The following is a 27,194-nucleotide window of genomic DNA, read 5'->3' on the forward strand; positions in this document are numbered from 1 at the left end:
CTCAGATTGGCGCAGTTTTGGCGGCACAAGGGGGACCTACACAATATTAGGCAGGTGGTTTTAATGTTTTGGCTGATTGTTGTGTGTAGATAGATAGATTGACTGACTGATTACTGGTCAAAACTTTTTTTAATATACATACATACATACAGTATATATTTATTTATGCATATATTACATATACATTTTAATGTAAAGTGTGGAATTTCTACACCACTATCTTTACCAAATGGAATTGCAAAAATAAGGACTTTTCAAACAGGTTTCCCAAACAGTTTACACCTTTGGGGGAATCAACCTATGGATTCAGTAATTCTGTGTCTGCATATTAAGCTTGAAAAGGAGAAAGGATTTTAACATTAAAAAAATAACACTACCTATAACATCAAATATAATCTATGGTTGGCCACAACTGATTTGTGTCATGGCACATTTTCGCTTTCAGTGTGGACAGACCAATACCTTGTCGCTGGAAACTTGTTGCATCGTGCCTGGTTTGGATATGGTGTAAGAGTAAAACCTATGCACTTGGTTTTTCATTTAATCAGACTGACCCATTTGATGTCTCTGCTCTGCAGTGCTGGGACTGAGGACGCAAGTGGCAGATTCTGGGATGAGCTCCGTCATGTTGGTCTGCCAGACGACATTGATGTCCAATCTCTCTTCGATGAGTCGGGTACGTGCTCCGCTAAAATTAAATTCATTTTTCATCCAAAAATGAAAATTCTGTCATAATTTACTCTCCATGGCGTTTCAAACTGGTATGACTTTCATATCATTAAGCTGAAAGGTGACTACAAAAATTACAAAAAAATCAAGTTTGCATTTGCATACATTCAAAAATGGTGTGTCGTGGCAGATTTGACATTATTAATGAGACAGTCGCAAGAACCATTGACATTGACATCAAACCTGCCAAGATGGTGTGCCATACTTGAGTATATGCAGAGCCGATTGGAAAATGTGAGGGAAGATTTTCAGTGAACAATTACTTAAAATTAGGTTTTGTTTTAACGTGTTGATTTAGTATGAATAATTACATGAAAAATAATGTGTAAAAAATGCAATTATTCATGCTATCAATTCGTACATAAATTCCATAATAAGAATGTTTCTTCCATTGGACCAACTCAAGCTTGATGTACCACCTTATAATGAATTTGTTTTGACTTTAAAGCCACTTTTGTAGCGTCTAAATGCTTAACTTGTCTGCTGCCACATATGTATATAATGTAATGTATTTGAATTATAATATTTATTTATATACTTTTATCTATTGACAGCCCTACGTAAAATTTTGCCTGATTTTTTAGAAAGTGGCTTTGAATGGCTTCAGAAGACTTGGAATAAGTGCACATATGGCCTACTTTTCTAGTAACTTTGTGGTGCTTTTTTACTTTAGCATCAGTTTCCATTCACTTTCATTGTATGGTACAAGAGCAGCTTTGACATTCTGCTAAACACCTGTTATGTTCCACAGAAGAAATAAAATCATATGGGTTTGAAAGGACATGAGTAAATAATGGCAGACTTTACACTTTGGGTGAACTACTGCTTTAAAAATGTCACAAAGGCACATACAGAGAGATAGAAATGGAACGGTTTCCATATCCAAAGATATTACAGAATAGGGAGAAGATATAGAATATAGAACAGGTGATTTCTCTGAAGATTGCTTCTATGAAGTTGTTTCAAGCACTTTCATTGTTGATTGTTCAAATGACTTTTTCAGTGATTGCACAATGTACCATTTAGAAAACTAAGCCTGCAGGCTTTTAACAGGAAGCAACAGGAACATCTTTGCTGATGAGGGGATTGTTCATTGTAGACAATGTAGTCAAAAGTATCTTGAGGTGTGGAACAGGAATTATTAACCTTGTTTGTCAGAAAGCTTAAAGAAGTAGTTAATCCAAAAATAAAAATGAGATTTCTACCATGAAACAGAACATAAGAAGGCAATAAATAGAATATGGATGATGGATTTGTACTACTAAAATCCAAAAAGGCACCACTGAATTAGTCCATACATCTATTCTTTTAAAAGTCCCATTCAATCTTCTGATTCCATGCCCACCTTCCTTGTGCTTATAGGTCAGTGCTGGGCCCATGAAAGCTGCGCGTTGTGGTCGAATTGTGTGTGTCAAGCGGAGGATCAATCACTGCTAAACGTGGACAAAGCCATCCACTCAGGGAGCACAGAGGTATGCTGCCTTCTCTGATTTTGCTGATTTTTTTATTGTGACTGAAGCATGTGAGGACTCATGAATAAAATAATGACTGTAAACCTTATGCAAATATTACATCACCTCTCCAGAGTACTTGAAAAGTTATGTAAATGAGGGTTAAAATGCTTCGCTCTGTCTTAATGGATGCGCCAAAGTGCAATCTTCCTTTTGTTGATATAGGGGCGGCTGTGGCTCAGGTGGTAGAGCGGGTCGACCACTAATTGCAGGGTTGGCGGTTGGCCCGGCCCACATGACTCCACATGCCGAAGTGTCCTTAGGCATAACACTGAGCCCCAAGTTGCTCCCAATGGCAGGCCTGCCATCATTGGTGTGATGAGTGTGAGTGTGTGTGTGAATGGGACACAGTGTAAATCGCTTTTGTAACCGCTAAGGTTAAAAAGGCGCTATATACGTGCAGACCATTTACCATTGATTGACCATAATGCGCAGCAATCTTTCAGAATCTTCCAGAAAATGTTTTATTAAATGATATGCAGAATTGCCTCCATTACCTGTCAGATATCTGAAATAGATGCAATGAAAAATCACACCTGTCGCTTTAACGATGCTAGGCTCAATAAACAGAGGGGGACAAGATGTCTGCGGACTGTGGTCAGATTGTTTGATTAATCAATCAGAAGACTTTCTGCTTGTCAATCTTTGTGCATGTTCACTGGGCAGCCCATATTTGCTGGATTAAGTGCAGGTATGGTGTCCTGCTCCCATGAAACGCTCTGGGTCTGAAGGCAGAATGCTCAGGGGGACGCTCCCCCTTCATCTGCCACAACGCTTTGGTCTCAAATGCGTTTGTGTGTGCGTGTGTCTTTGGAGTGCAGGTTTTGGAAAAAGGGGGAGTGGCTAATTCTACAACTAGTCTGGTAGAAGTTCCAGAACAACTAAACTTGCTTGCTGCACCTTGTATTCAACTGGTTAGGGGTTGTAGGTGTTTGCATATACCTGCTGGCTCTTGTGCTAGTGTGTTGCTGTCTGTGAGAGAGTAGAGCTCCAGGATGGATCTAACCGGTTGCTAAATGTCGCCACTGATCAGCTGTGAAATAGAAAAGGTCACGGCACTCAAAAAGGGCTTCATCGTCATCAGCTTCATCATTTAGCTCCCCGCATTCACATCAGCAACCTCCTCAAATCACATTCCTTAATAGCACCCTGCCATTTGATCTTTTAAATTAGTAGCAATGCTGCATTTATTATTAAATGCCAGTTCAGAGTTTAACAATTAATAGGGCTGTCAATTTAGCATTAAGGCTGTTAATTAAGTTAAATAAATATATATATATATATTTTTTAAGGAAAATAAAAAGGAATGCAATGCAATAAAAAAAAAATGTATGCATTTAATCATGCTGCCTGCTCTGTACATACATTCTGTAAAAAGGAATTTTCCTACCATTGGGGCAATTCAAACATTTTTACTACATGCAATGTACCTCACCAAACCAGACAGTTCAAAATGATTGAGGAGCTGTTCATACAGGACAAAACACAGCTGAATGAAACTGAATCTCACAGACTGCAAATTTTTTACTTAACATGCTATCTTAAAAATGTGATGTTTGTGGCGCAAGATGCTGAAAAAAATAGCAAGTTACGATGTAATGCCCCAAAACAAAACATGGTCTGATGCATGTGTACGTAGACCAGCAATGAATAAGTTGCTCAGACCTTGGACAGACTGTTGGACTTGATTGCAAAATGAATTGCTGTGTACTGTAGGCCATTGACAGACTAATGTTCAATGATATGAAAAAAGCAATAAACAATATATAGACTTCTGAAGCCACTTTTTATTTACAATGTCTATTCAATTCATCTACCATAATAATAATGTAATGTATTTGAAATAATTTAATTTGCGGGCATTCTCAGCAATTAATTATGCTGAGATATTAATTATGGGATTCCTTGAAATGAATGTGATGAATAAATCAGTGTATTGTGTAATTACTTTTTAATTAACTGCCCTAATTCAGTCCTAATAAATACATGTTGAATGTACATACACTTTGTGCATCTGATTGGCCTGATTTTGTGAGTGGGGTCCGCATTTGACCTAGCGCTAGATTGATGGGCATAAATTACGTGGTGTTCCTTTGGCCATATGCCTTATTGAGATTTATTTGTGGTGGGCAGGTAAAGTCTCGTGGTGTGAAACAAAATGTGCCATTAACAAGATGTGACAAGCAACTGTAAACATGAGGGCAGTGTTGGTTGACTTTTAGTGGGCTACTGGTTTCTGAGCAGCTCATTAGGCAGTATGATAGACAGAGATTCAGAACAGATCGATGAAGATAGAAAAGAGGAACATTGGCATACTGCTGATATTATGAGGGGAAAAACTTACAGGTTTTCAGGAAGCTGTTACAGTTTGGTTATGAGACCTCTGACGTTGACGGCCATTGTTTGTGCAAGATCTCTGCCAAAGGATGAACAATGTAATGTGAGGGCCCAACAATAAGGGCAACATTGTTGTACAATACCCTTTGCCAAAAGATAAACAAGAGTGAACAATTTGTGCATTTGTGTTTGTACAACAGGGTAATTCACTCTTCTTCGGACAAGTTTTGTTGGACAAGAATATGACCCACATTTATATTTGACCATGAAAATTGGTAAAATTTACAATATATGCATGGAGCCACACTGAGAGCCCATATCCTTGGGATTTAACCAAATTTATCCCAAATTATATTTTTTGTTTTTTTGTGAATGGCACTTGTTAGAAGGCGGATATAATTGTATGGTATCCTTGCTGAGGATAGACATGGTTGAAATTGAATATTTGTCTGTGCAAGCCCTTGCAAAGATAACCACAATTTGCCACGTGAAGGGAATTAAATGCTTTATTATAAACCACATTGCTGTATCGTGGGTCGCTCCAAGGAGATGGAGCTAATGAATAATGATGCCGAAGCTTCTGTTGAAGCCTGTTAAACCGCAAAGAGTATGGACGAACCATGACATGTGAAGCTTCAGTCAGATACTGATATCAGTCAGATCAGTATCTGCTTGAAAGAAACGTTAATCCGGCACAATTTTAACCAAAGGTAATGGACTACTTGCACAACTGCGTCCGCGTTCTAAGTAGTGCGGCTCAGGCGTTTCTGGTTACAGCATTCAGTGTGCCTACATGCAGAGATTTATTCATGGGAAGGCAGATTATTTCTTTTTTTTTAGGGCTGTCAGTTGATTAAATCAATAAATCATATTTCTGGTGCTAACTTGACATCTCAATTTGATAATTTGCTGAAATATCTGAAAATATATTTTTTCCTTTCCAATAAATTCCACCATATAATGATTGTAAATGACTTTTCTTTTGATAAATGCCCCATATGTATTTTTTTATAAATATGTTAGCTGTTATCTTAATCTGAACATGTTTTAAAATCACTCAGAACAGAATGAAGCAGTTATATTATTAAATAAATAATTGCGCTAAGATATATTAAACCACACTACATATATTTCATCTATTACAAACACTATAACTCATTATCAGCAGCTCTTACTTGTGCATTTCAAAATGTACCAACGTACTTATCTGTGAAATAGTGAAACTAAAGATTAAAACCTCGATTTAATAAAATCAGGTTGATGCACGTGTTCATCGCGTCTTTCTCCTCCTTCACATATGAAGCATAGCAGTGACTGAAGCACATAGTTGTTTAATTCAAGAGCTTCACTGGTGCTGACACCTTTTGCCTCATTCCACCTTTTGTCATTTGTGTTTCGAGCTGATCTTTGGTTAAATGTCTGCTCTGTGTGACTCCATTTCAATGGTGTAATGCGCTTGAATTGGAGTGGAGTATATACCAGCCATTGATTTCTCAGATCGGCTCGGGCTGAATTAATGCTCTGAAAACTGTTCTTCCACTGAATTTTGAAAAAGCTGTACATGGTAATGTTCCGACTATTTCTTCTCCTATCTCTGAAAAGATCTGTATTTTAAAATACTCTTTCAAACACAAATTTTAAGTAGCATTTAGTGAACTTGGCAACTACGGCGCATGTAAACACGTTTAACCGGAAACTAGGGGGCCAAACTCAGTGCAAGTAGTCCATATGAATGCCAATGTGATTTTATGTCCTTTTGAGGGCAGCACAGTGGCTCAGCACTGCCGCCTCACACCAAGAAGGTCATGGTTCGAGTCCCAGCTCAAACTGGGCCTTTCTGTATGGAGTTTCCATGTTCTCCCCGTGTTCGTGTGGGTTTCCTCTGGGTGCTCCAGTTCCCCCCATAGTCCAAAACATGCAGGTCAAGTGAATTGGAGATTCTTAAATTACCTGTAGGTGTGAGTGAGAGTGTGAATGTGTTTGTCTGTGTGTTTTAGCCCTGTGATGGACTGGCCTCCTGTCAAGGGTGTTTTACTGCCTTCTGCCTTAATTTAAGCTGTAACAATACCAGATATTTTTATGGTATTTGTCAAAATTGTGCAGCCCTAGTATGATGAGAGTATGATAACTATGATGAAAGCATGGTGAGAATATGATGAGAGGATTATGAGAGTATATTGCGAGTAGTATATTTTGAGAGTATTGAGAGAGTGTGGTTATAGCATTATAAAAGCATGATGAGAGCATTAAGAGGGTGGTATGAGTGTATAATGGGAGCTTTATAAAACTGTGATAAGAGTATGATGTGAGTATTATGAGAGTCTGGTGTGAGCATTGTTAGAGTGTTTTGAGAGTATTGTGAGTGTTAAGAGAGCAAGGTCAGTATTATACAAGATGGTGAGAGTATTAAGTGTGGTGGTGGCGTAGTGGGCTAAAGCACATAACTGTTAATCAGAAGGTCGCTGGTTCTATCCCTATAGCCACCACCAATGTGTCCTTGAGCAAGGCACTTAACTCCAGGTTGCTCCGGGGGGATTGTCCCTGTAATAAGTGCACTGTAAGTCACTTTGGATAAAAGCGTCTGCCAAATGCGTAAATGTATTAAGAAAATGTGTTGAGAGCATTATGAGATTGTGGTGAGTATTATGATAGTATTTTGTGAGAATGGTGCCACCATAGTGAGAGTATGTGTGAGCATGGTGAGTATTAAGAGAATATGATGTGACTATGGTGAGAGTATGATGAGCATTCTGAGAGTATATAGAGAGTATTGGGAAAGTTTGATTTGAGTATCATAAGAGTATGGTGTGATTATTTTGAGAGTATGGTGAGAGTATGGCCAGTATTATACGAGTATGGTGAGATCATTAAGAAAAAGTATTGAGAGTATGCTGCGACCATGGTGAGAATATGGGATGAGCATGGTGAGAGTATGGTGTGAGCATGGTGAGAGTATGGTGAGCATTCTGAGAGTATATAGCGAGTATTGGGAAAGTTTGATTTGAGTATCATAAGAGTATGGTGTGAGCATTGTGAGTATTTTGAGAGTAGTATGAGAGTATGGTCAGTATTATACGAGCATGGTGAGATCATTAAGAAAAAGTATTGAGAGTATGCTGCGACCATGGTGAGAATATGGGATGAGCATGGTGAGAGTATGGTGTGAGCATACTTGATGCATTTTGAGAGTACAGTCAGTATTATAATAGTATGGTGAGAGTATTAAGAAAATGGGTTGACAGCATTATGAGAATATAGTGACTATTATGAGAGTGTTTTGAGAGTATGGTGCGACCATGGTGAGAGTATGGTTAGAGTATTTTGATAGTATGGTGAGAACATTATGAGAGTACAGTGAGAGTATTATGAGAGTAATGTGAGAGTAAGACTTATGAAAGTCAGAGTATTATGATGGTGGTATGTTGATAGCATTATGAGAGTATTAGAAAAGTTTGGTGAGAGTAGTATAAGAGTATGATAAGAACATTTGAAGAGTTTTTTTAGAGTGTGTTGAGTATGGGTAGTGTACAGTACACAGGATACGCCTCTCTCTTAGCATGATGGAATAATTACAGATCACTCGGTCTGTCATCATTGTGGTTTATGTCACAGTGCTCACTAGCTATTAGTCTGACCACAGGCATTATGCTGTCAGCTTGCATGTGTTATTGTATAGATTTGTCTGGTTTAAGGATAGTTGCCAAACATTTTCATGTTGATTATGTGATGAGCAGTTAATGCATGCAAGGTTTCAATGATGTCTTTTGGGACAACAAACCGCTTAAAATAATTGATGGTCTCTCTTTTTAAAACAGTTTTAATCAAAACTGGAGTCTGCATTGCTGGTTAATTAAACTGTGCATCTTTTTCTTTCGAAGCATTGTGCATATTGTAAGCGCCTTGGAGCATCCATCAAGTGCTGTGAGGAGGGATGTGACCGCTCGTACCATTACCCCTGCGCAGGGGCCGCTGGCACCTTTCAGGACTTCAGGAGGCACTCGGTCCTGTGTACACAGCACATTGAGCTGGCCATCAGCAAATGTAAGATGGAACTCTTTTTTTCTTATGTAGATTTGTTCTTTGTTTCATTAAATCTGTGGCATGTTAAAGGTTTATTCCTTCTGTTCCAACCTCATATTGTTTTGTTTTTTTCCATTGAACGAAAAATAAAATGTTAGGAAGAATGTCTGCTTCTGGAACAGCCAAAATGTAAGTGATTACTCTCTGAGATAATATCTCTCTCTCTCTCTCTCTCTCTCTCTCTCTCAGTTGAAGAGGAGGTGAACTGTGTATTGTGTGACAGCCCCGGCGATCTCCTGGACCAGTTCTTTTGCACCAGCTGTGGGCTGCACTACCATGGCATGTGTCTGGACATCAGTGTCACTCCTCTGAAGAGGGCAGGCTGGCAGTGCCCAGAGTGTAAAATCTGCCAGACATGCAAGTAAGTTACTGCCAAGCTATGCCTTTTATTCTCCACTCTCTGTATTTGTCACTGTTACTGATTAGTCCTTTATAGTGATACTCAATAGCCCAATTTGTATTAGCTCATACATTCATTTGAGATATACAGTTATAGTCACCTGTGGATGTGTCATATAGACATAATGTGTAGTCACTATTGAAACACATCTATTCATTTATATGCTTTAGAAAACTATTTCTGTTGGGAGTGTAGGAATATAGGCCTTTTCATTTCTCGAATGACAATTAAATTAGTCATGCAAAGTATTGATTGATTTGTGTTCTTTTGTCTTGCAGGGAGCCTGGAGAGGACACTAAGATGCTAGTGTGCGATATGTGTGACAAAGGCTATCACACCTTCTGCTTACAGCCGGCTATGGACTCTATTCCTACCAATGGCTGGAGGTGTAAGGTATGAAATATATTATTTTTGTAATAATTTCATAAAACCAAGAGTGCTATTGTGAATCTGGATATCATCACAGCTGATTTGAAGCATCTCCAGTGCTGTTAAACTATATATCAGCACTCTTGGAATGCAGCTTGTCTAATCAGATTCGAGCAGTGGAACTAATTGATGTAAAATGGAAAATATGTCACAGTTTCTTCAAAGTTATTCAGTGTAGCTAATTGCAGTCTTGTTGTTGTAGAACTGCCGGATGTGTGTTCAGTGTGGCACGCGGAGCAGTGAGCAGTGGCACCACAACAGCCTGTTGTGCCAAAACTGTGTCGATCAACAGGACACATCCCTCACCTGCTCGTGTCCCAGTGATGTAGATCCCGATGTCCACAAAGATCTGCTTTTTTGCCATCACTGCAAAAGGTACCTGTAGCAAATCTGTACTTTGGAAGAAATTCCATTAACTGAATCCAAATCCATATCTGGATGCAAGTTTTGGATCCAAAATCAAAATATTGGGCTGGGAATTTTAAGTGTAATGTAAGTGTGCATCATTGGTTTTCCTTTTTCTTTTTTTTTTTAGTTTGTTCCACCCTGAGTGTGAGCGATCGGATGAAAGTCATGCACATGTCCAGCCCAAAGACGATCAGTTATGTTCTGCCTGTAGAGATGCTGGCATTGCATCAAATTCTGTGCGCACAGATGTAGAAGATGTTCAGGAGGAGATTCAGTCACGTGTGGATGTTGAAGAAGTTGCACAGCCAGTTCTGTTGAACAACGATTCTGAACCAGTTAAAGTTCATGATGCAGAACCCCTCCATCCTGTCAGTGAGATGCCGAGTAAAGAGGTGGATCCTGCTGAAAAACAAGTGACAGGTAAGACTGACACTTTAGTGTCTGAAAATTTCAAGCATTGAAAAGGGTAGCAATGTTAGTGTTGGATTATCTGTTAAAGAATTAACCTTTAAATTGCTTTGACTGAGTTGTAATTGGTTGTTTTTTGGAGCTTAATTGTGTATTCTTGACTTTGAATTTGTGTTATTTGTGTTTTATAAATGTACAGATTGGCTGCTTTCTTTTCTTACCTCTTTTTTAGTGGTCGACCAGTACAGGTTTTTCACTGGCCAATGCCTATACTGATAACTAGAGATTGGGAACAGTTATCAACCATTGCGATAATCTCAAAATGGACAAATCTATTGTCCTGGTGGATAGATCAGTCTATCACTACTCTCTTTACATGGGCAAATAGATCTGATTAGTCCTAGTCTGCGTCTTATAGAGGATTTCTTTGTGAGATTTTAATGGCTTGGTTTCTGTCTGATTTTAATGTAGTTCATGGAGGGACGTTTTTATAACTTTAGAGCCATATTGGCTTAGTTTTTTGGTTTGGTGTCTTTACAGTTCTTTTAATTTCACAGTTGTCCAGGATTGTGAGTTCAGCCCAGAGTCTTTGTTACATGAGCACAGAGGTTTCTCTGTGAGGCACTCCAATCCCTCAGGCCAAATGTTGTTGAAGTAGGCCAAGGGATCCCTAAGGCCCACATGTCTGAGATATGGCTGGACTAGTCTGGACTGGTCTAGAGGAAAGGGTTATTTGTCTTGCCTTGTCCCATAAAAGCCAAAACATTATTATTATTATTATTATTTTTTTATATTTATTTAGCATGAAAGTGAATGTGCATCAAACGCTTCATAGTGAGAACCAATGACCTTTGACATCATTGAGCACATACTGCAAAGCATATAGTATACCATACTTGAATGGAATTCAAGTCTGACTTCCAATATAGCTCAATATAGTCATATTGACTACTTCGGTTAAACTATTGCTTCAGGTTTCAGGTTTGCTGTCTTTTTGTAATTATAGATGAAGAAGTGTTACTTGCAATCACCACAGACAACTTTGTTTAGTGTCATCAGCCAAATTGTGTTCCATAATCTTCAAAGACAAACAGAAGATCTCTTCCCTTTTTATATAGCTGTAATTACTGGAAAATGTGGTGTTAAATATCCTTTTTGTGTAATATTCTATCACAGTCTTGATATCAACCAGCTTTGGGTGTGTGCTACATTAACACTTCACTCTCTCTGTATAACTATCCAACACAGTGTCAGTCACTCAATTCTCCAACCTCCAAGGGTCCAGCTGCCTACTGGCATTTAACAGCATTATTTATCTGGCCACAAATCTCTTGGTGGAGAGGTGAGAGATCTGGCCTCATCCCACACAGGGTTCATGGTTATTTAGTGTGCCACAGGGCGGCCTGAACATATGGGCCTGCATTACACTTTATATTACACCGAAAAGTGGCGTTCTGAAATGTCATGTTAACATGAACACTGTTTTTCTTACACTAAGGGATTAAGAGTAAACCTGCCAGAGAACATGACCGTTCTTATGTGTTTTTGAAGAATGTGCATGTGCATATGCACTCAAGTGCACTAGGGAAACCCAGAGTATGAAGTAAGAGGAAAACCCCACTATTGCAGCGCAATGTCATGGCAGGACACAATTTAAATTAAGGAATCAAGCATAGCAGCAACTGTGGGAAATTTGGAAATACAGTGAAGAAACACAGCACGAAAAAATAGTGAAGTTGTCCTCAGATCCACCATGTTCATTATTTACACCATCGTCATGGGAAAATTGTGTTTCTGTGAACAAAAGTTGCTTACTGACTAATACACATGTGTACGGGGGTAACGAGTGAATCGCTAACACAGTGCCTGCAAACACAAACACCGCTTTTGTGTCATAAAAAGCTTTCTCACTATAAACATCTTTCTGTTGTCCATGTAAACAAGCTCACTGTGTTTTTGAAGTATTTGTGCCTTTGGATTTACCACCAAAACTTAACATGCACAGTACCCCATTTGTGTTTGTCTGCACCGCAGATGCAATGCAAGTGATGTGTAGAGTGTGAGCTGTTCTCCAAAGGCGACGATCACCAATGAGAAAGTGTGACTTGGAGCTTCGATGATGTATATATTGCAAAGATGCAATAACTTCCACGAGTTAGGCTGGATTGCTTTTGAAGCAGTTGAAAAAAGCGCATCGGAGATGACTTAAACCGTACCACCGACCACCTTTTCAAGTAGTCTCAGAAGTGGGAAAACCACTTTCAAACCAGCCAAATGAAACAAACTCTGATGTATGATGGACTCAAACTAAAAGATCCAGTATGAAAGCACCTTTAGTCTCATGTCTTGGGACATTTGCTTGAGTCCAAAACTGAATTAGATCATCCCCTCCCCACCCCTTCTGGTCTTCTTTCACAATGAGTTAGCTCCAATATGCTGAGAACTTCCAAAAATCAGCTTCTTCAAAAAATCAGACAATGCAAGAAAAAGTTGTTTACATGAGACTTAAAATCATCGGGTTAATATCTACTTTTCAAAATGTTAACAGTCATGTGCACATTGGATAAGCCGGTAATAAACCATAAGAAAACTGGTAAAGGTGTTTAAATGCAATGCAAAATTGTGGTAATGAAGATTATATCCTTTTCCTCAACTAGCTTTCCAAATGAACTTCAGGGCTTTTGCTCATTGGTCTTTGACCTTTACATTGATTTGATAGAAGGTTGTTTATGGTGCCTCTCACCAGAGAGTTGACCTTGTTCACCTCTGTAGATGAATTTCCACTGGCTCTAAATCAGTCTTGCCCATTCACGGTTTTTCCTATTCTCATGTCAATGTCATTCTGCATGTTACATTGCATTTTGGTACGTGTAGCTAGAAGTATTTTAGTCGTATCTCTTGAAATGCAGGACATACAATACATATTGCTCAAACCCCTTTGTAAATGCAAATGAAGAGCATATTGAGAACATTGATGATCCCATACTAATCATGAAATTTAAAAATAGTTATTGAAAATGTAGTCCTACTGCCAAATGCATAAATATTAAAAGTAGACAAGCAAAAACAAATAATTCTGAACTTCTGCAACTCCCTGCCTTCTGTTCCTTTCTTTTGCGCTCTGTTTAGCGTTCTGTTTCAAAAATATTATTGCAGCACTGAGCTTTTTTGAGTTTGAGCCTCTTCACAACCAAGTTCAGTCAAATACTGCTACTGTCTGGGAAAATGTCTATCGTACAAACAATTGTATTAATTGGAAAACACTGTGGTTCCTCTGGTATTTTTCAGTGAAGTATACTGTGCAACAGCATTTATTTCTCATTTTACTTTTTTTTTAAGAATATGAACCAGCTAAATCTTTTGATTTGATAATGTAATGCACTTAATGAATTAATAAACAATATGATGCGGTTTGGTTTAAATTAATTAGTTTCTCTCTCTTGTGGACTTAGGATACAAAGTCGATTAAAAAATTAGGGATGTGCAAGATAACGTTTGTAATATTCGGTTAATCGTGAGGGTTCAAAAATGGTAATTCATCAGGCGTCTGGACTCGGGAATAAACTTTTATTCAAACACTACTTAAAATAGAAGAAAAAAGTGCACAGTGAGTTATAAGCCTAAATAGTACAATTACGTAGACCTGCAACATGATAATATCACTCACATTAAAGTCTTACAAAAATAATCAAACTGTTACTGCCTGCAACATAGTCAAGTCATTTTTATTTGTATAGCGCCTTTCACAACACACATAATTTCAAAGCAGCTTTACAGAAGATCAGGAATTAACAGAAGATAAAACTGTAATATCTGTAATGTCTTAGAGTCATCATTGGGAAGTTTGATAAAATACGATTTTGAATTGTGAATTGAAAATAAGTAATTAAATAATAACTGTAAACCCAATAATAAATGTATAACCCCAGTGAGCAAGCCAAAGATGACTTTGTGTAAGGAACACAAAACTTCATAAGATGCTAGATTAATGGAGAAAAATAACCTTGGGAGAAACCAGACTCCCTGTGGGGGCCAGTTCCCCTCTGGCTAACATCATGAATATAATGGCAATATTACTTATGTATAGTGCAAGTCATGGTTTAAAATTATTAAACTAATTAAGTGTTAAGGGGTCAATTTTTAAACAAAGATTTTGTATGAACTGTAAGTTTAATGACTGATGTCTTTGTGAACTTCTGCCAGTTAATCCACGATGGACTTCATAGATACAATTTTTTTTGTTAGTTTGCTGATGAAGGGTTTTGTTGGCAATTAATTGATAGTCAGTGTATTCCATTTCAAGAGTGTAGTCCATTATTAGACCGAGGTGATGCAGGCAGAGATCAGTGAGGTGCATCATAGTTCAACTTGGCTGGTAATTTCGGTGAAGTCTATCCTAAATCCAAGATTCAGGCAGTGGCTTATGAAATATCCCATTATGGTCGGAGTTGGCATCAGTTCATCCTCTGAAGTCCATCGTAATAGACTGAAGTGATGTTTGGCTGGCACCGGCTGCTATTAGTCACCATCACACTTCGACACGTATCAGTGGAGTCCAACATGAAGCAGGAATGGAGCTGGATCCAGCCAGTTCTGGTGACCTCAGGATAGGAGTCCTGTGGTTTGGACAGGGAAACACATAAAATAATATTAGCATAGGTGCAATTCAATTTACTGCAGAGTTATATAGATCATGATCACTGTTTCTGGTTCTGGCAAGAACTAAACCTAACTAAAGCAGCCTAATTGTTAGTTGAATAATAAAATAGGTGTATGCCTGGCTAAATAGGTGAGTCTTTAGTTTAGACTTAAACTGAGGGAGTGTGTCTGCATCTCGAACAGTGTTAGAGAGACTATTCTATAATTTTGGTGCCAAATATGAAAAGGATCTACCTGGATTTTGATATTCTAGGAACTATTAACAGGGCAGAATTTTGTGATCGTAATGAACGTGATGGAATAATAGTGTGGTAGAAGGTCACTTAAATACAGTGGAGTTAGACCATTCAAAGTTTTATACGTAGTTAACAGAATTTTAGGTAGCATATGTAACAATGATAAAATGGGGCTAATATGATCATATTTCTTGGTTCTCGTCAGCACTCTGGCGGCTGCATTTTGAACCAATTGAAGATTATTTATTGATCTTGCTGGACATCCTCCCAGTAATACATTACAATAATCTAGTCTTGAGGTCATGAACACATGAATTTGTTTTTCGGCATCAACAACATAGCATGTGTTGTAATTTAGCAGTATTTCTTAGGTGGAAGAATGCTGTTCTACAAACATTGGTAATTTGATTTTCTAAGGACAGATTGATATCAAATATAACACCTAAGTTCTTTGCTGTTGAAGATGATGTGACAGTACATCCATCAAGAGACAAATTATATTTTATCAGCTTGTTTTTAGAGGTTTTTAGTCCAATAATTAGTACCTCTGTTTTGTCGGAATTTAGTAGAAGGGATATTTCTGGCCATCCAGTTTTTATTTCATTGATACACTCTTCTAATTTGGAGAATTGTGAAATCTCATCATGTTTTGAAGAAATATAAAGTTGGGTATCGTCGTCATAACAGTGTAAACTTATTCCACAATTCCTGACAATATCTCCCAGGGGAAGCATATACAAAGAGAAAAGAAGAGGCCCTAAAACTGATCCATGTGGCACTCCATACTTTTATTTGGTTTGACAATTCCTCATTTACATAGACAAAGTGGTAGCGGTCTGCTAAATTGGACCAAAACCATGCTAATGCAACTCCACAAATGCCAACATAATTCTCTAGCCTATTTAAGAGAATGTTATGATCTATCGTGTTGAATGCAGCACTACGATCTAAACGCACCAGAAATGAAATTCACCCGTGGTCAGATGATGAGATTAAGGCATTTGTAACTCTGATAAGTGCAGTCTCTGTACTTTGTTGAGGCATAAATCCTGACTGAAATTGTTCATATATACTATTTCTCTGTAAAAATTTACGTATTTGGGAGGATACTACATTTTCTAGTATTTTCGACATAAACAGGAGATTTGAAATCGGTCTGTAAAAATTCTCCAGGATCAAGCTGTGGCTTCTTAATAAGTGGTTTGATAACTGCCATTTTAAAGTTTCTTGGGACATGTCCTAAGGATAACGAGGAGTTAATAATAATAAGAAGAGGTTCTGAGATTACAGGGAATACCTCTTTTAAGAGCTTGGTTGGTATTGGATCTAACAAACATGTTGTGGCTTTTGATGTTTTGTTAGGTTTTGTCAGCTCATCATGACCTATGACAGCGAAGGAGTGAAGTTGCACATGAGGAAAATTATATTTTCTGAGGTGCTATGACAGATGATTGCATAATTTAAATTTTATTTCAGATTATTTCAATTTTATCAATAAAGAAATTCATTAAGTCAATACTCTTGTGCTGCAATGTAATATCTGGTTCTGTTGAGGCTTTAGTCCTAACCAATTTAGCCATAGTACTGAATAAACACCTAGGATTGTTGTGATTATTTTAAATGAGTTTACTCAAATATGCTGACCTGGCTGACCTGTCTGTAGCTACAGACACTATCCTTCCATGCACCGCGAAATACCTCTAATTTTGTATTTTTCCACTTGCGCTCCATTTTCCGAGCTGCTCTCTTGAGAGCTTGAATGCGATCATTGTACCATGGTGCAGGGCTTTTTTCTTTAATTTTCTTTAATCATAGGGGGGGTACACTATCAAGAGTGCTAGAGATGACTATTTATATTTTCTGTTATTTTATCAAGTTCTTCTAGGCTTTGGGGTTTACTGAGTGTATGAGATATATCTGGAAGATTACTAGTTAAGCTATCTTTAGAATAGTTCTACCTGAACGATAGCGTGGTGTAGATTGAGTAACAATAGCTGATCGCAGCATACAAGAGACAAGGTAATGATCTGTGATGTCATCGCTCTGCGGCAGAATTTCTATATTATCAACATCAACTCCATGTGAATAAAATTCAATCTAGTGTATGATTATGGTGATGAGTTGTTCCTGTTACATTTTGGCTGAGTCTAAGAGAGTTGAGAATATCGATAAATGCTAATCCCAATTTGTCATTTTCATTATCTATGGGAATGTTGGTCACCAACAATTAAAGCTCTATCTTCAATAACTACAAGATATGATAAAAAAATATGCAAATTCACCAAGGGAATCCGAATAAGGCCCAGGTGATCTATATACTGTAGCAAGGGTAAAAGAGATTTTTTATTTATATATGACAGTGTCACAATAAGCATTATTAGACTTAAATGTATATCCTGTCCTCTGAGTAACACCAAAAACTTGACTGTAAATTGTATCAATACCTCCTCCTCGACCCTTCCGACCCTTCCCCGTAGTTTGGGGAACAGACACAGTCTCTATGAGATATCTAGGTGATACAGTCTCTATGTGTTGTAGTTTGTGTTACCCGTGTGATGTCTCAAGGCAGCTAGCAGAAGTTTGGATTAACCATTTTGTCTGCTTCCTGACCTGGGCTGGTATTGACCAGTTAGTCAAATACTTTCATTATTAAGACTATGAGCCAGCACTTGTAAATTTGATTTGATGTCAGACGCTCTGGTACCTGAAATGCATTTAACAATAGTTGCTGGAGTCTCTATTTCCACGCTCCTTACAATAGAATCATCAATAACAAGGGCTCTTTCAACATGATTCCCAGTGGGTGCATCACTGAGTGGGGAGAATCGATTGGAATCCCTAACAGGAACGGGAGAGTGGTGGTGCTTTGCTGAGCGAGTATGCCGCCAAGACGTCACCCAAACACTCTGCTGCGGGGGCTCTATAGCCGGAACCAAAGTCTGTGTGTTGCTGTCTGTACTGCCCACATCCAAAACAGAATCTACTGGCTTCTCTTTCTCACTGACCTCCACTAGCGTTCAGATGCGTGTCTCTAACTCATTAACCTTCTCCGTCAGCCTGACTAAATCCTTACATTTATCAATTGTGAATCCCTCACTGCTGACGGAAGAGGCTATTGTAAACAGGTGACATGCAATGCAGGAAGAAATAACATGAGCAGATGCCATGACTTACTGCAGTTGTTTGTTGTTGTTCTTGATAAGCAGTGCTTTGAGATCGATGTAGTAATCCGTGTAACACAGAGGAGGATAAAACGGGTGCGTGCTATTAAACGCAGTTTAATTGTGATAAAAATAGAAAGCATATGTACGTGGAAAATGCATGCAGTTGGCTCGCAATAAGAGAATAATGCGGGGGAAAACCTGATGCACGCTGAAAAAAGGCAGATGTTAAGGATTAAAGGCTGAAAACAGATATATAAGCGATGCAAAAAAAAAAAGCTAGCAGGCTACAAACACAGACTCGAGCTTGGCACCAACAGCAATGGGTAAAATACTCACAGATGAAACAGTAGAAAAGCGGAGGTACCCGAAGCATGCAGTAAAATGACAAAGGATTAAAAGACGAACGTATGAGAATAAGAATAAGCAATGCTATGCAGGCTACAAACACTCGTGCAGCATACCGTCAGCAACAGGAACAGGAAATCCAGTCAACAGGCCAAAAGTACATAGTATTTGTAAACAACGGAAAATATGTAATTTAAGCACTAAACCGGATATGTGTTCTGCCCAGGCAGGTTCACATTTCTGTGATGCAATGAACACTAGTATTCACATGTGCATGACGCAAAAACACGTGTGAACAGGCCCTAATTAGCCTATACTTGAAAAACTAGCCTCTGGCTCGGATCGAATTGAAGACCATAATTGCATGAGTAATATAACCAAATAGTGATTTTGGTATTTAAATCCAGGCATATTGAACTGTTAACCGAATAATGACTTTCCGTGCACATACCTATTAAAAATCTGGCGACGACTGATGTCATGTATCTCCCCCCCCCCCCCAACAGAAATAATGTCATTTAAAATGTTTAACATAGTTTGAGTTGGTAATATTTAGGACTAAGTTAAAAATAAATGTTTTGTTTCTCAGCTCTGTTAACAGCTTTTCTAGGCTGCGTAGCACCTGCAACTCTGCATATCCATCTGAAGGATCCCATTCCCAATTTTCCCATTCCCAAGCTGCTGTTTGAGCAGCACATTTTAGCATGGACTGTTTTGTAAACCTGTCACAATATAATGCAGACTTGAAAAGAGCCTGAAAGGATGGTGCCATTTCAGCAAAGCGCTATTTCTCATACATGCAAAGAAGGTGTTTACATAGAAATCTTAAAAGCACAACAGCAAAAACGTAGACTAACATTATAAGCAGAGCTCAGGGAAAAACTATATGATATGACACCTTTAAATAAGACCATTTAGACCATGACATTGACTAAAACCCACTGGATGTATTCACAGTTTTCAATGTCTGTTAACGAAGGGATATAACGTGTATTTTCCTTTTTTTAATGTCTTCTATTACCCAAAAGTGACTTCGTCTAATATTACAGCCAGTAAGTACAGTAGCAAGTATTGCTTTCTTCCTGTAATTAAAAAGATGAATAACTACATGAACGAATCATTACCATAGGCCTGTATCATGTCCCTATTATAGCAGTCACAGGTCTAGATCTGGATCTAACAGAATTATGATCTATCTGTGCTCTTCTGATTAGAAAGGAACCTGCCCTCTAATTACTTATGATAATGATACACTGATTTCAGCCGCACTGCACCGCTATTCATTTAGTCCTTTGTGAATAAGTGATTTTAAGATGGCTGGTTATCTAGAGGGGTAGCGAGAAGATTTATTTGACAAGGCCCTCGGCATCAATGGATCAAGATGTTTGGGCGTAATTCTGTGAAATGTTTTGCAGATATATATATATATATATATATTGAGCAGGAGGGAGCAATGCTCTACGCCGTATGGGTATCATAAAGCATGCTACTTTGTAGTTAAAAACTCAAATCAAATGTGCAGCCTGAATCCAGTGGGGTCCAATTGTCTGAGACCACATTAGAAATTTAGGATTCAAAATCGAATATAAACCTGGAAATAAAAAGATTTAAGATTTTGCATTTAATTTCACATTTAAATTTTATGATGCAAAATAAACAAGAAATGTTTCAAATTCTGCACTATTTCTAGGTCTATAATTATAATATTACATTATAAATAAATCATATTTAATTAGAAAATTGCCAAATAGATGTGTTTTTACAAGATGTTTCAGACTTTTGGACCCCATTGTAAAAGATCAAAATAGATAAACGGTCCAGATAAGAGGTTGCAGCGCTCAAAGCGATTGTATTCTCTTAAGCGCCATGTTTTTCTGAACAACACTCGTACTGTATATGCATGCGTTCACTCTTTCCTCTGCACTCTTTTTCCCTGTTGAGTTGTTTTTCCAATCCTTTAATTATTTCCACTAGTGCTTTGAGCAGTTTGTATTACATAAGTCGTGACTGTATTGACTCAAGTCTTTTTTTTCTGTCCTCTAGAGATCGGGCCAGACACCAGTAGCGATTTAGCTGAGCCAGAGTCTAGCAAGACCTCACACCACAGCGCCGAAAATGAAAAAACTGCTGGTACCTCATCTGCCCGCTCTCTCCTTTCAGCAACAAACACAAACAAAGTGCCATAACCTTAAATTCAACATGAAATGCCATTTGCAACCCATTTTATTACCCAAAAATAAAAATTCTCTCAAAATTTACTGACCCTCACGGTATCCCAGATGTGTATGACTTTCTTCTGCTGAACACAAATGAAGATTTGTATTTTTATTTATTTATTTTTATACCCTTTTCTCCCAATTTGGAATGCCCAATTCCCACTACTCTGCTTCTGAGACGGAGTATCTTAACATGTGGCTCGTTGTGCGTGAAACCGCGGAGATTCCACACGTGAACGCTCATGCTCATGATCCACGCACAACTTACCACGTGCCCCATTGAGAGCGAGAACCACTAATTGCAACCACGGTGAGGTTACCCCATGTGACGCTACCCTCCCTAGTGACCGGGCCAATTTATTTGCTTAGAAGACCTGGCTGGAGTCACTCAGCACACCCTGGATATGAACTCGTGACACCAAGGGTGGTAGAAATTAAGATTTTAAAAGAATATCTCAGCGCCGTTGGTTCATTCAATGCAAGTGAATGGTGGAAAGCACTTTGAAGCTCTAAAAATGGCATAAAGGCAGCATAATAGTAATCCATATAACTCCAGTAGTTTAATCCATGTATTCTGAAGCAAAATTATAGGTGTATTTAAGTCCGTTTTTTTTTTTACATAAATTCTCCTCCCTGCCCAGTAGGTGGCGATATGCATGAAGAATGCAAATTGCCAAAAAACAAAAGAAAGTGAAAGTGGAGATTTATAGTAAAAAAAGGACTTAAATAGGCCAAAGAGGATGCTTACAGAAGTGGGGATAAAGTCTTGTATAATCAGACCAAAAACACACTAACAAAGGAGATTAGAGTGGCTAAAAGAAGCTACTCTGAGAAGCTAAAAAAAAATGTTTTCCAGCTTGCGACCCTGCATCAGTGTGGAGAGGCCTGAAAGACATTATCAACTACAAGACACCACCCCCCAACTCTGTAGGGAATCAACAACTGGCTGACAGCCTAAATGTGTTATACTGAAGATTTGAAAAGCCCAGTCTCACCATCCACACCCGCTCTGATATTCACTTCACAAAAACTCTGACACTTCCTGCAACCACCCTCCTCCCCCTTCTGCTACTCAACATGCACTTAAGATTTGTGAAGAGGATGTGTGCTGGGTCTTCTGGAAACAAAAGACAAGGAAAGCAGAGGGCTAAGATGTTTTTTAACCCACTTGTCTAAAGGCCTGTGCCAACCAGCAGGCCCCCATCTCACACAGATCTTCAACACATCACTGTAGCACTGTGAAGTTCCCAGCTGCTTCAAACACTCCACCATCAACCCTGTCCCAAAGAAACCCAAGAAGAAGTTATTTGAGAGACCTGGTGTTGGCCCACCTGAAGGACATCACTGGACCCTTTCTGGATCCCCTTCAATTTGCTTATCGAGCAAACAGGTCTGTGGATGATGCAGTCAAAATGGGATTGCATCATATTCTGTAACATCTTTTTTGTGGCCTTCAGTTCGGCTTTCACCGCCATCATCCCAGCTATACTCCGGACTAAATTACATCAGCTCTCTGTTCCCACCTCTATCTGTCAGTGGATCACCAGCTTTCTGACAGACAAGCAGCAGCTATTTAGACAGGGACAATTCACTTCCAGCACCTGTACGGTCAGCACTGGTGCCCCCAAGGGATGTGTGCTCTCCCCACTACTCTTCTCCCTGTACATAAATGAATGTACAACCAAGAACCCCTCTGTAAGTCTCCTGAAGTTTGCAGACAATACTTGTGTCATCGGCCTCATCCGAGATGACGATGAGTCTGTATACAGAAGTGAGGTTGAACGGCTGGCTGTCTGGTGCAGTCAAAACAGCCTGGAGCTGAACACGCCCAAAACAGTGGAGATGATTGTGGACTTCAGGAGGAACACCCCAACACTGACCCCCCTTACCATTCTAAACAGCACTGTACAGGGACTAAAAACGGTTCAAGGAATGAAAACGGATGACATTTTTAGCAGAACGTAACCAAAAACCAGAGCAAATAGGTTTTCAATTCTTTCAGAGTGAAAATTTTTAAATGCTGGAAACCAGTTATAACCAGTTAATTTTGATCATAAAACGAATATTAGATATGATGCATTAATACAAATTTGATGCTGCTGGGTTTTGACACATTGGCAGATCTTTTCAAATTGTACTTAACTCTTAATTAACTGTACGGTTGTTACGATTTCTGTTGCGATAAATCTCTAATTTTTGGGTTATTTTGAGGCAAGTGGCTTATTTTGAGCTCTTGTGAAATCTGGCAATGCTGCAATTGGTATTTCACCCACACCTTAGCGCAGAGTACTGTAATTTTAAAAAGAACGTTATTAACCGTTCTTTTATTTTATTCTAACCATTAACCATTTGGAAAGGAGGCTGCAGAACCTTTGCTCAGAACGAACTGAAAGGAAAAACATTATGTTTTAGTCCCTGGCACTGTGGCAGCAGTGGAATCATTCAGGTTCCTGGGCTCTACCATCTCACAGGACCTGAAGTGGGAGACCCACATTGTGAAAAAGGCCCAGCAGAGGTTGTACTTCCTTCACCAGTTGAGGAAGTTCAACCTGCCACAGGCCCTGCTAATGCAGTTCTACATCGCAGTCACTGAGTCTTTCCTCTGGACTTCAGTAACTGTCTGGTTTGGTGCAGCTACAAAATCAGACATTAGAAGACTACAAAGGACAGTTCGGACTGCTGAGCAGATTATTGGTTGCCTCTCGCCTTCCCTTCAAGAACGGTACACTTCCAGAGTGATGAAAAGGGCTGGAAAGGGCTTCTCTGGACACCACTCAACCAGTCCACTACCTTTTTGAACTTTTGCGTTCTGGCTGCCGTTACAGAGCACTGAACACCAGAACAGTTTTGTCCCCCAGGCAAATTTTTATTTATTTTTTTTTTTTGATCTATTGTGTATTTCTATATATACTTTTTATTTGTATTGTATATTTTTTTTTAATATCTCTGTCTTGTATTTTTTGTGCACTGGAATCTTCTGTCACCAAGACAAATTCCTTGTATGTTTAAGCATACTTGGCAATAAAGCTCACTCTGAATCTGAAATATCAGTTTCCCACCAACACCTATCATATCCCTTCTGAAGATGTGGATTTAACCACTGGAGTTATGGATAAGTTTTATGCTGCCTTGAAAGGTCTGGTCACTATTCAACTTGCATTGAAAGGACCTATAGAGCTGAGATATTCTTCTAGAAATCTAGGTTGGTTTTCTGCAGAAGAAAGTAAGTCATGCACATCTAGGATGGCATGAGGGTGAGTAAATAATAAGAGAATTTCAATTTTTTTGGTGAACTATCCCTTTAAGGTCACATGACAGAGTGATTGCAAGCATTAAGCCAGTCAAGCAATCGTAAAGTAAGACAGCCAATCAGAACATTTGTTTAATGTACAGCTATGTGGAGCATGATTTTTGACCAATTCGATTTCACTGTGGGTGGGGCAACTCAACTTATCACCACAGAAATGAAAATGGAAAAAATAGTGAAAAATGAAATGTCCTCTCAATCATTCAGCTTTTATCGCTTGTCCGTTTATTGCATCATGCCTGGTTAGGCCACGTAAGTGAATGATGTGGACTAACCAGCATATCTACTTTCCATAAACAAAATCATAAACGTATGTGCATACTGTGCTCTGCATAATGTATGTTAATAATATAAATGTATGCTGCTGTTATTTTCACTAATTTTAACTCTTGCACTTGCAGTCACATCTCCTCAGGAGACCAAACTTCCCTTGGATTCAGAGCCACATGAGCAGAAACTGGATTCAGCTTCAGACACGTCTACAGTCCAGCAGCTCATAACATCTTCTGAAACAGAGACGCCTCCAGAGACATCAGCTAAACTCTCTGAAAACATCTCCCAGCATGAAGATGACAGCAAGCCCTGCCTGGAGGAGCAGAACACCAATCCATCACCCACCAAAGAGCCAACTCCAGACTCCGCTTGCCTTCAGGAGGAATCCATGGAGGTTTCATGCACAGAAAAAGCTTCTGCAAAGACAAATGGAGTTTTGGTAGAGCCTGAGGTTAGTGCTGCTAAGACTGTGTCAGTAAAGGAGGAGAACATTGATGTCTTGGTACAACAGCACAACATGTTTTCCGAGGGCCACGTAGAGGAAATGGACTTCACTTTCGATGGTGATGAGCAAAGTTTGGCCAAGCTGAGCTCGCTGGTGGAGGAGAGGACATCATTAAAGCTATCCCCATGCAGGCAACCTGTAGGGTTGCCATCAATCGGTCACGGGACATCCCAGCTACAGGCCCATGTCCGTACTGTCCCAGGAGAAGCCATCAGTAATGTGCCTTCATCCACTTTCATACCGCTCACTCCAAAAATCGGCATGGGCAAGCCGGCCATCTCCAAGAGGAAGTTCTCACCGGGAAGGCCCAGAATGAAGCAGGTCAGCTTTGATAAATTATGAGAAATTTTGTGGTGGTACTTTTATAGGAATATTTATAGGAAGTGACTATGTGCAGATGAAATTAGGGTGAGTAAATGACCATGCACATTTTGCACAAATCACTCAAACTGTAATTTTCTTTTAGGTTAGACATTAAGCATGAATGTTCTGCACCGGTGATATTTTGAGATAGCAATACATTTTTTTTTTTTTTTGCTGGAAAACACAATACATAGATTAATTTTATTCTCTGTAGGTTAGAAGCTCTATTATAGTGGTATTATTTTACAAGTCTTGCGTTTTATGTGATAGCACAGGCGTCAAATATCAATTCAAAGGGGATTATCTCAGTTTCAGATCGACAGATTTCTCATACATACATTTCATACTCAGTCATCACACCATCATTCACACATCACATGCTGTTTCTGATTGTATTTTCCTGTTAACTGAGCACATTATAATTTTAAGGGCTCTGTCCAAAACCAAAGCGGCTGTCTTGTCAGTCAATGACTCAGTAGACTGTATTTTAGTTTGAATGCATCTTTTAAGGTAAATGGTTTCAGCCAAAACACCATAACGTCTCGTCTAATAATTTAGAACAAATACAAGTGAGCTTTATGGCATTTTCAGACCTGTAGACTGTTTGCTTTTTTCTGAAACGGGGACTAAATTGTCTACTTGGTTCGGTTCACTTTCACAAGGCAACATTTCAAAGCAGACCAAAACTATGTCAATAAAAGTCACATGTGAGCAAGCTGTCCAGGATTAATTCATCCATTGATATAACGGTTAAAATTATATGCCTGTAAAAACATTTGTCAACCATTGCAAATTTGAGAGAATTTTGGAGCGTTGCCAATTAGAGGTTGTGCTCCAAATACACATTTTCCACCACTCGGATGGATATGAGTTAAAAAGTTTCCATCATGGTTGTTTTTATCCATCATTAGTTGCTTTTGCTTTATTTCCCCATTGAAACATGCCTGTTCTCACAGATCTCTCTCGCACATACACACATGCACATACACAAACAGCCACGAGTAAAGCCGCGTAAAAAAAGTACATATAGTACATATTTATGCTCCTAAAGGGTTGTCAATATGCTATTACTACTTTAAGAAACTACGTTCTTCAAAAAAATATGATTCATGATTTACCTATTTGGTTAAAAGCAGACATGTTAATTTCATTTCAGGCGGCTTTACGTTATTATTGAGTAAGTCTTCATTCACATTGTGGTTTTTGTTTCCAGGGGGTTTGCCAAGTATTAATTAACTTTATAGCCACACGTGGATTAATTGGCGAATTAGCCGGTTGTAAGCGCCCTGCTCTTTTGCACTCTTTGTGTGCTTGAGTCATGTGCTGTCATGCTGACATAATCACATGCTTTTGTAAACAAGACAGCAAGTTGCTTTATCTTCATGCAATAAAGGTAGCCCAGGCATTTTGATCTCTGGATTTTGGACCTCAGTAAAGGCCACTAAGGTTTTAGCCTTGTCCCAGACCTAAACTTAAATTAAATTATAAAAATACCAATTAATACATTAACAAATAGTGAAATAAACTTAAACCATTTCAATATTTATTGAGTGAAGATTATTTTTATTTTATGTATAAAATACGACAGCACCACAATTGTGTCCTCATTTCCACCACACCAAACAATTTTGCCCCCAGTAAAGTGTTTTTTTTTTTTTTTTAAGTTAGTGTACTTGTTAACCAATTTGAGAAAAGTGTCACTGAAGAGTACGCCTGAGATGAAATTTGAGACAAGGGATGTTTGAAAAACAAAAAAACTAAGTTAAATATCACTTGTGAGCTGAACATTTTTACTGGACATTGTTTAAAAGTTGTAAAAAGTGT

General features: G+C 38.6%; 1 protein-coding gene across 1 annotated transcript in view; it reads left to right on the forward strand.

The window, feature by feature from the left end:
* The window catches only part of kmt2cb (lysine (K)-specific methyltransferase 2Cb), a 145,879-nt gene that overhangs the window by 55,258 nt on the left and 63,427 nt on the right, over window positions 1-27,194 (forward strand). The window contains exons 6-14 of the mRNA XM_052133538.1: window positions 579-676; window positions 2,092-2,201; window positions 8,456-8,618; window positions 8,847-9,018; window positions 9,336-9,450; window positions 9,689-9,861; window positions 10,022-10,314; window positions 20,750-20,836; window positions 24,631-25,328. Of these exons, the coding sequence (XP_051989498.1) occupies window positions 579-676; window positions 2,092-2,201; window positions 8,456-8,618; window positions 8,847-9,018; window positions 9,336-9,450; window positions 9,689-9,861; window positions 10,022-10,314; window positions 20,750-20,836; window positions 24,631-25,328 (1,909 nt within the window). The remainder of the gene's footprint in view (window positions 1-578; window positions 677-2,091; window positions 2,202-8,455; window positions 8,619-8,846; window positions 9,019-9,335; window positions 9,451-9,688; window positions 9,862-10,021; window positions 10,315-20,749; window positions 20,837-24,630; window positions 25,329-27,194) is intronic.

Source organism: Xyrauchen texanus, chromosome 9 (assembly GCF_025860055.1).
Source record: "Xyrauchen texanus isolate HMW12.3.18 chromosome 9, RBS_HiC_50CHRs, whole genome shotgun sequence".
NCBI classification, from domain to species: domain Eukaryota; kingdom Metazoa; phylum Chordata; class Actinopteri; order Cypriniformes; family Catostomidae; genus Xyrauchen; species Xyrauchen texanus.